Source organism: Stegodyphus dumicola, chromosome 2 (genome assembly GCF_044657685.1).
Source record: "Stegodyphus dumicola isolate Sdum_Otavi_A_Nest chromosome 2, ASM4465768v1".
Lineage (NCBI taxonomy): Eukaryota > Metazoa > Arthropoda > Arachnida > Araneae > Eresidae > Stegodyphus > Stegodyphus dumicola.
The window spans coordinates 226,566,349-226,582,783 of record NC_140769.1 but is presented as its reverse complement, the minus strand read 5'-3'; the positions used below and the strand labels follow the sequence as shown (position 1 = coordinate 226,582,783).

General features: G+C 32.0%; 1 protein-coding gene across 2 annotated transcripts in view; it reads right to left on the bottom strand.

Moving 5' to 3' along the window:
- Positions 1-6,495: 6,495 nt before the first annotated feature.
- The window catches only part of RpS16 (ribosomal protein S16), a 32,056-nt gene continuing 22,116 nt past the window's right edge, over positions 6,496-16,435 (bottom strand). Inside the window, exons 4-5 of one of the 2 annotated variants that reach the window (XM_085811828.1) lie at positions 12,318-12,365; positions 6,496-6,685 (exon numbers count right to left, since the gene is read on the bottom strand). In XM_085811828.1, coding sequence (XP_085667954.1) covers positions 6,540-6,685; positions 12,318-12,365 — 194 coding nt within the window. In that variant the 3' untranslated portion in view covers positions 6,496-6,539. The remainder of the gene's footprint in view (positions 6,686-12,317; positions 12,366-16,435) is intronic. The other variant, XM_085811829.1, reaches the window with a different exon arrangement.

Here is a 16,435-nt window from a genome sequence, read left to right as displayed (position 1 = left end):
AAAAGAAAAAAAAAAAGGTTTAAAAAGATTTTGCGGTAAAATTCTAGTATACGGTAAGGCTTTGGCACGATTTTGAAAATTGTCGCCAAGACCAAAATGACCCGTTTACTGCGCATCATGATGTCGCCAAATCCCATTATTATTCTAAACAAAGAACGTCTATGTAAAGAAGAAAAGGTTCCATACAAGTAAAATGCTATTACGCCGTTAGAATGCGGAGGGAAAATTTGCCAAGGGATTTGGCGACGGAACCTGGCGGCCAGAATTTCTCTCTTCACGATCTTGATGTGTACAGGAAATTGAGAAACACGTGTTAAGAGGAAACGCTCTTTGACAAAAAGAAAACTACGAAAATCCGTTTTTAAAATTATTGCGAAAAATCCACGCAATAATTTTAAAAACGGATTTTCGTAGTTTTTTTTTCCCCTGAAAATAACTAATCCATGAATTAATTTACTTGCGCCAAAAAATATTTTCTTTTCTTTTAGAGTTTAACCACTTGCGCTAAGACTAAACTTCACGGTTGCGGTGCCGTGCGCTACAATATAACAAGCAGTAAAGTGTCTCATTTACGCCGCTCCGCATCTGCGAGTGCAATCCAGAGCTGTAACTCGAGAAATAAACAACCACGTTATTTTCATTTTTGCGATAAATGCTTATCGACGTGGTGTTCACGTCGCTCACGGTTTGAGACAAAAGCATCTCGACGTGCGTGGCACGTCTTTTTAGCGCAGGTCGTTCAAGAAATTTTAAACGATATTCATTTTATGAACTCTTGATAACGTGACCTTCGAACTTCGACGACAGATATATCAGACATGCACAGCTGTTTCCCTCTATGATGGAACGGAGCCACGTCTGTTGCAGAGAGGTTTTCATTCTTTACAATACATATTCTTTGATTCTAACCTCCATGGTACCGTATACTAGGATTAAACCCATTTTGTTTTATACGAGAACAGGTACTTTCTTTAGTTCATGCACTGCACATGCGATTCTCGAGAATACTGGAAACCAAAAGTTGCGGGAAAGTTGCTTTGCCTTTCTAAAAGACAATCAAATTGGAGCTGCGAAAATTGGCTCTATGCCAGCTACCCGAATGACACTCACGTGATACATAATTCGCCAAAAAAGTTCTCTCTTCCGACGTCGGCGCAAAAATCGCTTTTTTTGGCGGCATCGTTGCATGAACTTCCCTGACTTTTCCAGATTTTGACAAAAATACTTAAATTCCTTGACTTTTCCCTGAATATTTTGGTCAATTTTCGAATTCCCTGACTTTTCCCGGTAGCGTGGCAACCCTGTTTTTGTTTAGGAAGAAACACCATTAAAATATACTTATACTTCGATTTTCAATCCCTTTGGCTTCTTAGGGACTCCTTTTCAACTTTTGGATAAATTTTAGTTTGCATCTAGAAGAAGTCTTAGAAATATTTCAGCCCCTTTCTATAACTGTAAATTTATTTCTGAAACAACCTAATTTGTATTCTAACCCAGAGCACAAATTTCTCTTGTGTTCTTTAGTCTTTTATCTGAAATTAACAAAGAATTAAAAATAAAAGCATGCTTTCAAATCAGCAGTTTTTGTGATTACACTATGAGGGCATTTCTATTTTAAGTGAGCCTTTCCCTTTGTGTGACCTTATCACACCACACAAAGTGAAGAAGGGCTGATTGCAAAATGACAAATTAGTTGTCAATCACCTCTTTTAATTTCCCTTGCAGTCTAGGATTTTGGGAAACAGGAAGCAATGGGTGTCTTTTGGGGGCTAATATTCCACATTTAACCCCCACAATTCTGCAACATTATTGACCACAGAGTGGAGTAAACAAAGAATAAAAAGAACTAATATACAGTCAAAAGTCGTTAATCCGGACTTCGGCGATTCCGGATTATAGATCATCAGTTTAAATCTCGTAAGATGGCATGCAGAAATTCTAAAATTAAAAATATGAAACCGTAATTTATGAAATAAAGAACAATTATTATCTAAAGGGTATCAAAATTTGCAAAAAGAAAAAGCTTAATATTTATTTGTTTACTTTATTAAACATTTCTTTTAATGTAAGTTGTTTAAGTTTTGCTTCGTTTCATGTGATAATACTTTCTCTTTAATTCTATTAAACAGACATAATTTCTTGTTCAGTTACAAAGTTCCGCTGTTCAAGTCCTATAATTGCTGTGTCAAGAACACCGACTAATTTGTCAATCGAAATTTTTTCGTTTTCAATAACCTCTGTTACTTTTTTTCGCTATCGGAAGCGAATTATAATGACCAGGAACTTGTTTTAAATCATATCAAGATGAAATACTACATTTGATAAGGAATTATAAGCCAAATAAAAACATCTGCGCTGAAGATAAGGATAGTGCTGACAGATCAACTTCCAATTCATTACGCGCCCGCCGCGGCGCGGCGTTCCCCCCGCCGAGCAGCGTGAAATTGATAAACAGATTTCGGATTTCAAAACATACTTTCGCTTTAGATCCTTTACATATTAACAAATATATAGCGGAAATTCTATTTGATATAATCGAAAGTTTAAGCTTACTTTTATAAAATTGCTCTTACAGTCTGCGAAAAATAATAAGCCGGATCCAATTCGAAAATTAAGGAACAACGCAATCATAAACATTAACTGAAATAGGTAATTTTAGCTTATACGTCCATTATACATAAAACGCGCACGCGAAAACGTATTCTGCACTTGCGCACACTGATATGCGCAGTCGTAAAAGGTCTTACGCGCACGCGTAAACACCTATGCGCATGTGTCAACGCGGCGCATGCGCAGAAAGTTTTTAGTTTTGATGTCCGGATTATAGATCATTCCGAATTAACGACTTTTGACTGTACTTGTATATTCAGTCCTAGAGCAGGGCCAGTAAACTCCCCATCCCTTCATGAACATAATATTGAATCCTAAACAACTTATAATCATAAAAAAATTATTACTTTAAACTGTTATAATATAAAGAAATTCTGTTATGTGACAGAGTAGAAAAGGGAGAAGACTAGTGCTACCATCTATTGGCGTGGTACCCTCAGTGTGGAATACCGGTTTTAAAATCGTATAAATAATCTTCTATTAATTATCACTTCTGACTGAAATGAAGTAAATGTATAAGATTGAGCATGTGTATGACATATATTTGCAGATTTTGAATTTTTTCTTCCTTTCCAATACAATTTATCAATCTTCAAACATACCTTGGAAGGAGGTATATTAATTTCATAATTGCAAAATATTGAACATTCATAGCATGGTGCTGCCATTTAGAATTGAAAGAAAACACTAGAAACTTATTGATTATAGCTTTTGGTATAGAAAAATTAGCATTTTTAGGAGGTTAAAAAATTGACAAGCAACCGGTATACTTTATATATCGGTGCCCTTCAAAGGGTTAAACAAAGCAGTCAAAGAAAAGAGGCTGCAGTATTCAACAGGAAGCACATCATAATACCAAATCACATACTGCTGGGAAATTTAGTCGCATTTATCACCGAGACCTAGCATACTTATCACCTGTTTATCTTTCAAAATTTTTTTGAAGGGGAAAAAATCAAAACTGTAGCAAATATCACCCAAGCACTATTGAGTTCTTCACATCTACAGTCAAGATATTTTTCAAAAATGGTATCTACAAATTATGCTGCACAATAAAGGTACGAAAAATGTATTATTTACTTTCACTTAACAGACTGAATTTTCTGGTAAACCTTATATATACAGAGGGTGTTCATAGATTTTTGTAATGATTTTGATTTTCTTCACGAATTAAAATATTAATTTTAAAAAACAGATGTGGCAGGCATCAAATTGAAATAAAGTTGAGCTTCTCCAGCATAAAAAGTATTTTCTTTAAAATGTCGCTGAAAAATAAACAATGGATTGAAGGCTATATTTTTGCACTGCCCGGAGAGAAGTACTTGTATTCAATTATTAAAAAAGATGTGAAAAGCATGGTTTTAATGTTTCTACACGTAAAATAAAAAACAATATGAAAGGAAAGCATCAAAGTTTACATCTGACGAGGAAAAATGCATACCCAGAAAGGCATGTGCTCCCCCAAAGAGCTATTGCAAAATTCTTAAACATATCTGTAGGTACTGAACAAAATTATCAAATTTGAATTAAATTTTCAATCAAAAGAACCAAAAAAAAAAAAAAAAAAAAGATGTCCATCACCTATGAAACATATAGTTACATTTGATGAGACTTCAATATACTTATCAGATTGCAATAAAAAAAGATTGATTTACTACTTAGAAAGAAGAGAAAAAGACTTAATATTTTGGTTCAGAAAAAACAAAGGTTTTTTTGGCTATTACTGGATTCTCTTATAACGGAAAACGTAAAATAAGGAGAGAAGAAAAAATGTCAAAATTAATTCAGATTACTATCAGAAATGTTTTAACACCTATTTTTAAAGAAGAAATTTTACCTCTATCCAAACACTCTTCACTGTGTTGCATTCCAATCGGATAAGGCTCCAAGCCATACCTCTAAATCTACTGCTCCATTTTTTCAAAAAATGAGAAATGAAACTGGAATTGAAGCTATTGCCTTTAAATGCATCCCGCCCAAGTCCCCTGATGTGTCTCCTATGGATTACGGTCCACATGGACTTTTAAAATAAGCTATTTATAAGCGACATCCCAAAACATTGGACGGACTCTGGAAGATTGCGAAGGACGAGTAGAATAAAATAAACCTTGGTGTTTTAAAGAAAAAGACTTATCTTGGAAATCAAGATGCAATATGATATATCAACAAAAAGGGCTATCAGACTTGACATATTAGAAAATAAAATTCTAATGTTTGTTTATATATAAATCTTTGCAAAATCATTACAAAAAAGTGCAAACACCCTGTGTATATTGCAATTAACACATTTTGTGGTATCAGAAAAAGAGTCCATCAACGAATTTTCTTCAGAATGAAAATTATATCTATCAAAATCACTGCAACAATCCCCCCAAAACAACAAAACAGTAGCAAACTATTGGTAATAATAGTATGTGTTTTCATATTATCTTCGAAATGAAAGCAAAATGTTACATTTGTTTCCCATCTACATATAGCTAAAAAAAAAAAAAAAAAAAAAAAAAACTTCTAAATCATCAAATGATGAATAATGTTGAGAGCTTTAAGTGCTGAATGAAATGATATACCTGTTACCGGCATAGTAAATGAAACAGCGGCATTCTAGAATTTCTATAGAATTGTATATAATGTCGGACGTTTTTAGGAAAATTATGAAATTATTACACTCTTTACCTAGGCATTATATAGAATGACAGATCCTCTTTAGGCAAAGAATGAGGTTATGGCTATCTGGCTGAGACTGGGAACCAGTAAAATCTATCCGGCAACAGAAATTAAATTCAGAAACAGTTACACGTTTCATAAGTGCCCTTTTTGCTTTTTCTGGCAGGGCTCACAAAGGTGGTTGTACAGTTTAATATAATTATGTGTCACGTTTTTGTATTTGGCTGAAAGTTCTGTCATGTCGTCTGTGTCCAGTATTCAAACGAGTTTTCATGAAATAAGGGAAATAACTCAGTGCCTGTGATGTAATACTGTATACTAATGACACTTTCTTTAACAGGATAAACGAATATACTTTTATTTTCCACAAACATCATATCCTAGCGATTCCACAGCCACTAGTCCCGTGGTTCCATCTTAGTAGTGATTTTGGCTTTTTTATATCATTTATTAACTTCTGATAAGTAGTTTCAACTCTATGAAATGAATCAGAAATGTATTTCATACTTTGCCGGTTAGTCATTCTATAGAATGCCTAGGAAATATGAATTGTTTCATACACTACCGGATAGTTTCAAGCATTGTATACAATGCCTAGGCATTCTATAGAATGTCAGATTTTAAACTTTGCCAGTAACACACCCATTTCTAAAACAATGCTCAGCATGAAAGAGTATTTGAAAAACAAATTGACCACTATCACTTTTCCAGTTTAATAAATCCCTTTCTATTTAAAAATAAAAATTACTTTTAAGGATATATTTGTATATTAAGAAGGAATGCAATCAATAACAATCAAATGATGCTTTTATATTTCAATACGTTTCCCTTGTTAAGTACCAAATACTATAATGTTATTCACATGCATGTAGTTAATGTATTATTTTTTCAAATTATAAAAAGTTATACACGTGAAACCTTGAAAAGCAAAAATATCGTTTTAGAAATTCCTTAATATGTTAAATATTAATTTTCTTTCAGCCCCTCTGTGCACACAGAAGATGTTATATATAGTTGACTACAGCAACGTAAAACAGATCCAAATAATGCAGGGTGAAATTTTGATATGCTTTGAGTATGATATTTGAAAAATTAGCATAATCTCATGCCAAAATTGCAAAATTTAAAAATATTTACCTAACATCTTAACCACAAAATACACACAATTATAAAAACAGTAACACATGAACTCAAAATGTAGACAAATATATGCAGAAGAGATAAAGAATGACTTTTTTTTTATTTCATATGTTACAAAAAAAAATCTAACGATAAGACTTCTGGTAGCGTGCACGAGCACCGGGTCCTCCAAACTTCTTTGGCTCGCAACGCCTAGGATCTGCTACCAACAGTGATCTATCATATTGGATTAAAATATCCTTGATTTCTTTTTTCGATGCTTCATCAACATCTGAAATAAACAAAACATTTACACTTTTTTAACCACTTCAATTAGAAATATTTAAAACATTTTTTGACATTCTAGACACCTTCATGCATTAAATCAAATAAGACACATTTACATTCCTTATGAACTAGCGTAAAAATTAACTTAAAGAGTTTCGTGGAAAAACATATTCAACAGAACATTAAATCTTTTGAGATGATGCGTCTTTGTTTAGGACGTTCCCTCATGACAGATGAAAGTCAAAAGTAATCGTCCCACAAGAAAAAAATAATAATGAAATATTCAGAAGAGCTATTAAAATTATTCTGAAGTTTTAAATGACAAAATACATTAATCAACTAAGATTGATAAAAATACAAAACTATTTACAAGAAGTAACACAATCTTTCACCTTAAGTGGAAGAAAGGCAATTGGTGAGCTCACTCTCTGACAAAATCACGGATATATCACTCTCTAACTCCTTAGAAAATGAATCATCACTCTCATCCATGCCACTAATTGGCTCGTTTACCGTACTACCACACCTTTCCTCTGATAGATAAAGCTTGGTCACCATAATATAAACTGAAGTCAAAGCTTCCCCCTCCCAAAAAGGGAAGCATGCAAAAAGTAAGCGATAAAATCAATGTGAAGCATAACAGAACCCCATATGGTAACCCTAAAGACTCCACATAAAGGCGAAAAAAAGAATTTAAAGTTATATCAGAAATGTGAATGTTTATATCACGTGGTAAGATGATCACTATTTGTTTACATCAGCTTTACTTTCTTACCACAACTAATGCCAAAATTAGGCGGAATGTGATCAAATGGAAGGCCAGGATATTAAAGCTACGTTCAGTACAAAAGTAATAGACACAGGATAGCATCAAGTGGTCTTTAAAAAATGGTAGGCATATACACATCACCCACCCCATCAGTGCAAGCTCCAGTGGTGTGTGGGTGGAATGCCCGGCTTAAGAGACATTTGTACCCTGAAAACTTTGGTTAAGCCTGTTTGAAAATACGTGTTCCACCATCAATGATTATGGCACTACATACACGAACCTCTCACCTCCCGTGTTATGTGCAAAATTGTCAAAAAAGACTCCAAAGAGCAAGTCCTCGCTGCATACTTATAAACCACTCACGCTGGGATCCCACTTCACTGCGGCGGAGTTAAAAAAATTCTGCACTCAGCCCCCCTCACTGAACTAGAAATCCAGGGTCACCATTCACAGGTGCATGAAGACTACAAAGGGTAGACAAGCATACTGAAAAACTGCAGCTCTGCACATCACGTTAGCCCACTCAAACGGCCGAAGCCACGATTGTCCGGAACATTGGCTGCCCTTCTGGCCATAGGAGACCGGTCTGTGTTTTTGTGCCCTCGGACCGCTACTGTCTTAAGACAGTGCATGCAACCCCCCAGGGGGTAAGCTTTGACTCATATTGCTGCAGTAGGAGATACATTTATAAGCAAACTGTCACATTTTCTGTTGTTTTTAGCCTTCATTAAGCTCTTAATGCATTTAAAAAAAAGCCCTATGTAAATCCATTTTTGTCATGATTTGTCATTTTAAATTAAAAATAATAATAACTATTATATTTTGCCTAAAGAGGCCTTTTTTAATATCTCGTGTGCTACCTTTATTTATTAAATGTCATTTTCTTTGCACTTAAACCATAAAACTCAATTTAACAGCAATATCACAAGATATTAAAAAAAGCATACCTTTATAATTTGTGATACACAGCCTACTGGAGATTTTTTTTTAAAAAAGGGGAGGGACTTTCCATACAGTGTTGCCATTGCTCATTTTGAAATTGTTCAGTTTATTAATGAAAAATTCATTAGTTTTACAAAATATGAAATAGACAATAAAACAAATTCCAAATTTGGGCTTCCAGGGGCCCATATTCGAGTGGAGGACCGTGTTATTCTAAATTTGATGTCTCTAGATAACTTTTTTTTTCATAATGCAAGAAACAGACATTCATGTAGATTCTTCATTATTTAATTTCTTTAAATATAATGCAGGGCTCTAATATTTGGTGGTAACAATTTAAAAATTGAAACTTTTATTAATTTTTGTTTTGGCAGTTTGCACAGTTTATTAATTTCATTTTGGCATTTTGAGGCTGTTTTATAGTGGAAGACTCAAAATGCCAAAATGAAATTAATAAACTGTGCAAACTGGCTTTGGGCTAAAAATGCAATAAGGTTGTTAACAGTATTTATTAAATGAAATACCTACTTCAAAATAAAAAAAATTAATATTAATTTTATTAATCACTATTTATATGTATATAATTCATTACAGATTACATACGCGTACTTCATCATAAAAAAAGGACTTTTAGTTCATTATATATGTATTAGAAAATAGAAAACAAACATTATATATGCATTTTTTAACAAAGAAACACTTTAAGGTTTATTTATTTATTTTTTTTATTTGTTGCCTTTAAGTCAGCATTTCAGTAATGATTTCATTTCTCTCCACAGTTTAGCAAACTTCTAGCCAAAACATTTTCTAAGCTTTATTTATACAACCTAGTGGAAGTGTCATGGTACACCAGGGTACCTGGGTTGAAGGCCCTACTTCTTGTAGAAATTTCGAATGCTAAAAGCAAAAATACCCAAAACTATATATGTAGTAAGATACTTTTAATAGCTAATTGTAAGCTAGGTAATTGCAAGTGTGCTAGTTGAATGGGGAAAAAAAGCTGCGAAAAACCGTTGAACTGGTTATCAAGAGTGTGTAGCTAAGGGAATTAGAACATGTAAGGTAGCACAAATCAAATGGCACTCTGAATCCTTGAGAAATAACAGCAAAATATAACATCGGATATGTAAATTACAATATACATCATAACATACTAGGAAGAAGAAATAAGGTTGGGTTGACATGTAGTACTGAGTAGGTACCAAAGATGTAAATAAATATTGTAGATGCTGCATTAAAGAATATTGTACTAAAAAGTAGTATGGAGAACATGGAATATAATTTTTACAATTATTACAACTTCAGTAAATAAGTAACATTAAATAATTTAAGTAATTAGTTTTTGTGCATAGCACAAAAAATATCTTCAAACATTGAGAAAATAATAAACATCTTATCAATCGAATTGTTTGTGGCTTTGATTTCAGGTATTTTTTAAATGATTTTAGTCAGAACTTCACGGAGGGAGATTCCCTCGAACATTTTACCCAACTCTCTGAGGAGTTTAATTATTTAAAAATAGCACAAAAATTAGAGTCATCTGTATTATTTACAATAGGGTTTCTGTAATCTGCTGCCAGGTTGGAAATAGAACTTTGAACATGCGAGTTTTTTGAGACATCATCTAACTACCAAGGTAGTTTTTCTTAACGGCATTGCAATTAGGTTAGGATTCACATTAACATTTGGTTGAACGCTTTCTGAAGGCTTATTATTTACATTAAGTACAGGAAATTTTGGGCACGCGTGAAGATCTGCAGTGTGTCCAGTTTGATTGCAATTGCAGCAACGAACAGTTTCTAGTCTTTTCGCAAAGTGAAAGTTTTGCGAGGCCCAGCACATTTCATGCATTTGGGCTTTAATTTGCAGGTATCCGAAGAGTGATGGAAGTGTTGGCAGTTGTGATACTGCACAACACTTCCATTTACATTATACTTTTTAACGGTGACATAATAATTCAGAAATTTCATAATATAAATTTTTTCCACCCCATGGGTTTTCTCCACCTGAACTTGGAATATGGGCATGGGGACTCTAGTTTGTATTCTAGGCATGCGAGCAACTTGTCTAACTTTATACACTACACAAGTATGCTTTACATTTCATAAAGTATCTACAATATTGTAATTTTACAAGTTGGACTACTTTTACTTTATTAGAATCAGTTTTGTAGATTAAATATTGATTGTTGCAAGAAGTATGTTCTAAAGTTGGATATCACAGCCTGATCCATGTCTCATAAGCAACGATGTATTTGGCAGAAGACGGAACTTTTACTTGAACACAAGCATCAAAAGTTTTTGGAGAGGTGGCTAGGAAAAAAGGATTTGATTCAATGTTGTTTTTGCAGTAATAATGCCTTACTGAAGAACAAAATTCATTTATAAACAAATACCCCAAAACTCCTAAAGTGACCCAGGCTTTTCTGTTTGATGCGCAAATCACGGGAATTGTCGATTTGTTCATTCCTTTTAATGGCACTTTATACAAGTAAAGTTTTGAGTTTAAAATTATCTTTCTCATCATCTCCTTTTTAGTGAAGTCCCTAAAGTGAGTCTATCTTTTGATGCTTTAAATCCAGAAGCCTGTTTCTGATCTTATGAAACAAAGGTTAAGTGATGGTACCTTATTAGTTTCATCCACATTGATTTGTGATGAAAAGTTTCTATGAGAATTAATTTTTTGGAAATTCTTACGCAACTTTATTGTCAACTCATCACTAATTCTTTAATTGTCAATGTTTTTTAAATCAATCAAACCATCTTTGATTAGTCACAAAAGATTTGATTCTGCTATCCAGTTCTCCTTGAAATTGAAATAAAACTGAAAATTCTTTGTATTTTTGCCATGAATATAGCTGTACTTAAGGGAATCTTAAGTTGTACTTTGTGATCAATCTCTATTGGTCAGCCATGTTTCCATCTCTTCAAAAACTGATTTTCTGCATTACATCACTTTTTTTAGCCAACATACTTGATGATGATGTAGCACGAGATTTAATTTTTTTTTTAAAATTTTGCAAAATTATTCGTATAGTTGAAGATGCTAACTTTATGGAACTTTTTTGCATTTTGCTGCTGCCCACATCAACATATTTACTTCCAAAGAAATTGCTTTTCTCTTATTAGGAAAATCCATCTCAATATGCAATGAATAAAAAAAAATATTTTTTTCCATTTTTTGGCAAACCTATGAGAAAACAGAAAATAATCCCAAAATCACCAAAGTAATTTATTGTGTATAAAAAAGTCTGGTAGCTAAAATGCAAGATACATAATATAATAGAGCGGAGAGCGAGAGGCCATCGGGTGGAAATTACTGCAAGACGCAAAAAAGTCTACTTGTTATCCTTTCATTCACTCATTTCTCGTATCATATTCACAGCTATTAATATACAATTCAGTTCTATAAAGATATATTTCTAAATTTTCTCACTGGAAAAAAAAAAAAAAAAAAAAAAAAAAAAAAAAAATCAACTGTATTCTGATGCAAAAATATGAGATTTTTAATTTTTCATAAGCTGATTTTTAAAACAGCCTTTTATCCTTTCTGATATATATTCTTTATGAGATTCAGTTCTCCTGTATTTACTTTCTTCGTGGGTCTCTGTGGATTTGCTGAAAAGTGATATGGAAGCTAAACGACTGATTTGCTGTTACTATTTTAATAACTGTTTTGAATCTATTTTAAGTGATAACCAATCTTTTTGCAAACGGAATAATTTACCAACATCATTTCAATAGCAATCATTACTTGCATGCCAGCCACAATTATCGATTTAATAAATTTTCCAATACTAGGATAAAATAAATGTACTGAATAAGTATTATACACTTAAAATAAAATAATTAATACTTTGACCATGAACATGGACAGAATACCTACCTGCTATCTTTTATTAAGGTAACATTTGAAGCATACTTACACTTTTGATAATAGGCCACTAGAGCTTTTGAAATAGCTTGTCTTATAGCTGTGGGGGAGGGGGAAAATTCAATGTCAGTTTTTTGAGAACGTAAATCTAACAATCATAAGGCATTCAATATTTTCAAAACTGCGATTTTAATGTAAATAATATGGAACAACAAAATAGAATAAGAATCAATCTATTGATATTTGTTTAATGCAGGGTTTCTTAAACTTTTGTCAGTCGCGACCCCTTTTTATCACAGAGATTTTTTTTGTGACCCCCATAATATTACAAAACTTTTGTGGAACCCCACAAGTATTGCGCAAATCCGACACATGCGTGAGTGAAACTGTCAAAATTGTAATATACTATTGCAATTTTAGGTCATTAACTTTAATTTCTTATTTTAAGACAGAACAATGTGAAAATTTTAAATAAGTAACAGACGAAATGACAACATCATGTGCAAAGCAAGGAATAATGTAAAAAGAATGCGTCAAAACATTTTCGTTTTTTTCTTTGATTGTATTGTCTTATCTTTATCTATCAGATACATTGTGTAAAAATATTTCACAATTGTAAAATAATTATAAGAAATTAAAGAAATATCAAAACTGCTAAATTTTTTGGCGACCTGCAGGTCCTCGCGACCCCCAACAGTTTAAGAAACTCTGGTTTAATGGCTATTAATGATAGTTAAAGTTCTCATTTTGTAGCAATCATATCTTTAATAAAAGGATTCAATAATTATTTTCCTTAGAAAACTGAATAAAATTTGTAAGAAATATTAAAAAAATCCGAAACTCTTTTTAAAACTCTGATAAAAGAAATTCATATATTTTAATTAAGAATTTCTTAAAAATGAGGGCAGACTGTCCTTTTCTTAATGCCATTCCTATTAAAAAACGAGTTAACAATTAATGCATAATTACAAAAGATTATGAAGTTTTAGAAACTTTCAATGGCCCATACAAATACATAAAACCAAAAATCCACTGTGTAATTTTTGCATGCACTTAGTTCTTACTGCTAGAAAAGCTTAATAAATCACATTACTATTATGGAGTAAGTGGCAAAGACAGCACTACAAAACATTTGCTGAATAGATATAAAAAGGAAGATACATTTACTTCAATCTTACTAAAATGATTATAAATAATAATGCTGAGACCTTAAAAAGAATAACTAAACCTGGCTTTTGCTTCAAACAATATACTAATTATACTAAATAAAAATGTTCATGAGAATGAGTGAAAACTATCAGAAGTTTTTTTGATTTAATCAAAACTTTTTTAGAGATAGCTACTTATAATTATTTGTTAAATAATGTATATAATATAATTTTATACATACTTATATATTTTTAAAAGCGTAGAAAAATCTCTAAAATTACATGAACTTAATTCAAACAGTACAATACATAGATTAGTTACAAATGTTTGACACCTCAGAAAAAATGTAAATATACATTCAATAAGAGAAAAGGATCTCAATTTTATCTACCTGTACGGCTCTGTTCTCCAACCACTGGATTGGAGCCCTTATAAGTACAGGATTACTTACACGCATGCGTACATTTAACCCTGAGGATCCAATATGTTTCAGAGGGTTAACTTACAAAATAGATTTATCAGAAATATTTATTATTTAATCAGATCCTCATATCTCAAATTTTGCATCAAATAATTCGAGATAATTAAAGTTTTAATAAGAATTTTTTGATAAATTTTCGAGTAACAATACACAGTTAACAAAGAGACATTAATAAAAATATATGTTGGTAATGCCTTAAAATAAAACATGATCGTGTTATCAATTTTTGTATCCACTTAAATTGCATTGTATTATTTTTGTACTGTTTTTATTTAGTTACTGGATTATATTGCATTGCAGATAATAATTTTAGGATGCATTTTTGTGTAATTGAATGTACAGCTAGGAAATTTGCATTGTAGATCTTGTGATTCTGAATCCAATAATATTCAAATTGTGGAAATAGCCCAATTAAGATATGAAATAGAGAGAAAAGATTTTCCCAAGATGCTTGCTGATAATTTGTCACCAGGTTTGTCATGTGCAACAATTTCTCGCCAATACAGCAACTTTCTAGAAAGTTTAGAATGCATTTTTGAAGTTCTAGGAACACCCTCCAACAATGTTTCAAGATCTTTGCACAACATCTCATAAATACAGATTAGACAAATAAAACGATCAATCTAAATAATATCAGGAAGACTCAGTTAAATAGAAGAAAAATAGTTCAAGAAAATAAGATGAACCGCATTATAAAGTTTACTCTGAGCAATATCAGCAATTTATATTTCTCATATGTTAAGCCTTATTTGCCTAGTATTTGCATTCTCGAGTTATTTATTTTGTCATGTAAAATCATTTATTACAAAAAACTGCGAGTGGTACTTTCTGATTACTACTATCTTCTCAACCATAACAAGAATTTACTGGGAAACATTCTATGTTGCAAAAACAGCCAATCCACAATGTTGGCATAATGTATTTACATGGCAACCAAAGCATGTGCATGTTGCCAAAAAAAGCAATCGAAAATATACTTATGTGACAACCAAAGCGTGCTTTGGAGTAGATGAGTGGCGTTCTTGACCTTCACATTTTGATATTTCTATTTGTTTTTGTTACACTGAGTGCATTTTTCTTCTTGTAAGGAATCATCATGGGACTGTGGACTTCGCCAGCTGATTAAGATAAAGAATACATAGAATTTCTTCAGAAATATGCTGATTTATACAACAGTTAGGAAATGCAAGAAATTGCATTCCACAAAGTTGTACTACTTTGTAAATGATTGAATTTTATGGATCAAAATTTGTGCAATTCTCCAATTTTTTTTTTCTTCTTCTTAAAACAAACTTCTGTGTGTATGTAAAACACACACACACACACACACACACACAAAAAAAAAAAAAAAAAAAAAAAAAAAAAAATTTTTTTTTTTTTTTTTTTTTTACATAATTCTTAGTGCATCCCTTTTTCATAATGACTGTTGTCTTCTGCATCTTAGCTTGGTAAAAAAATTAATTGCCAATGGTTAGCAACACTTTTCTTCAAATAAACTAAATAGTTACAAGTAACTACAGCATACTTCAGTTAAAAATAACCTGGAAAAGTCTGGATACAAAAGTCTTTGAAACTGGACAATTTTCTTAAAAGCAATTATGTAATGAAAACATTATTCAGAAGCAATATACAAGAATATTATTACCTGCTACAATTTCAGTATCTTGACAGTTCTGTATATTGTAACTGATTTATTCAATTCAAAGGAATTTCAAGATATCATCTTTTGAAGATCTGAGTTATTCCTTTGCTCGCTTTAAATTCACTATAGCTAAAATTGCATTAGTTTGTCACCAAATGGCAGCCTTCCAAACTTCAAGAACAGGACAATAAAGACACAGTATCTGCTTACATTCCTTTACATACGGCATTCACACCTTTCCTCGTTTTTCAATTTATTTAAATTTTTATCTGCCTTTTATTTAATTTATTGCTTCATTATTCATTATCTTATATATTTGCTGCTTCATTTACATTAGTTTTTTACTATTAATATCTAATTTCATTGTACTTACATTTTATTATTTCATCATTCTCTCTAGTTACTAGTTTATAATTTATTTACAACCCTATTCCTTGTATATTATTCATTTAATTACATTTTTTTTGCAGTTATTTTATTTCATTTAAGGAAATTCAAATTGAACTGCCTATTTATCATTTTTATACAAGAAGTTTTGATAGTGAGGATTTTAAAGAAACTGCTTTGAGACAGCTGCTAGAAACTACCACTTTGACAGTGAATGTGGATGAAATTTAAAAAAAAAAAAATTGTCAATATTTTACCATTTACATATTATCCCATCGACCATGAAACTTAGCAGAGATTCCGCTGAAATTGCACCAATTGTTCCAGCAGAATTCTGAGCAGTATTTATATCTGCATCTCTTAACCCGGGAGAAGTCGTGCGGGGCACAGAGTCACCCCATGCGTCAAAAATCAACAATCCTAACCGGAAATATTTCATTTTAATGAATTATCCTTTTAGTATCCTCCTGTTTGACACTCCCCTTGGAATGCTTTTTGCTTGTTTTTCTTT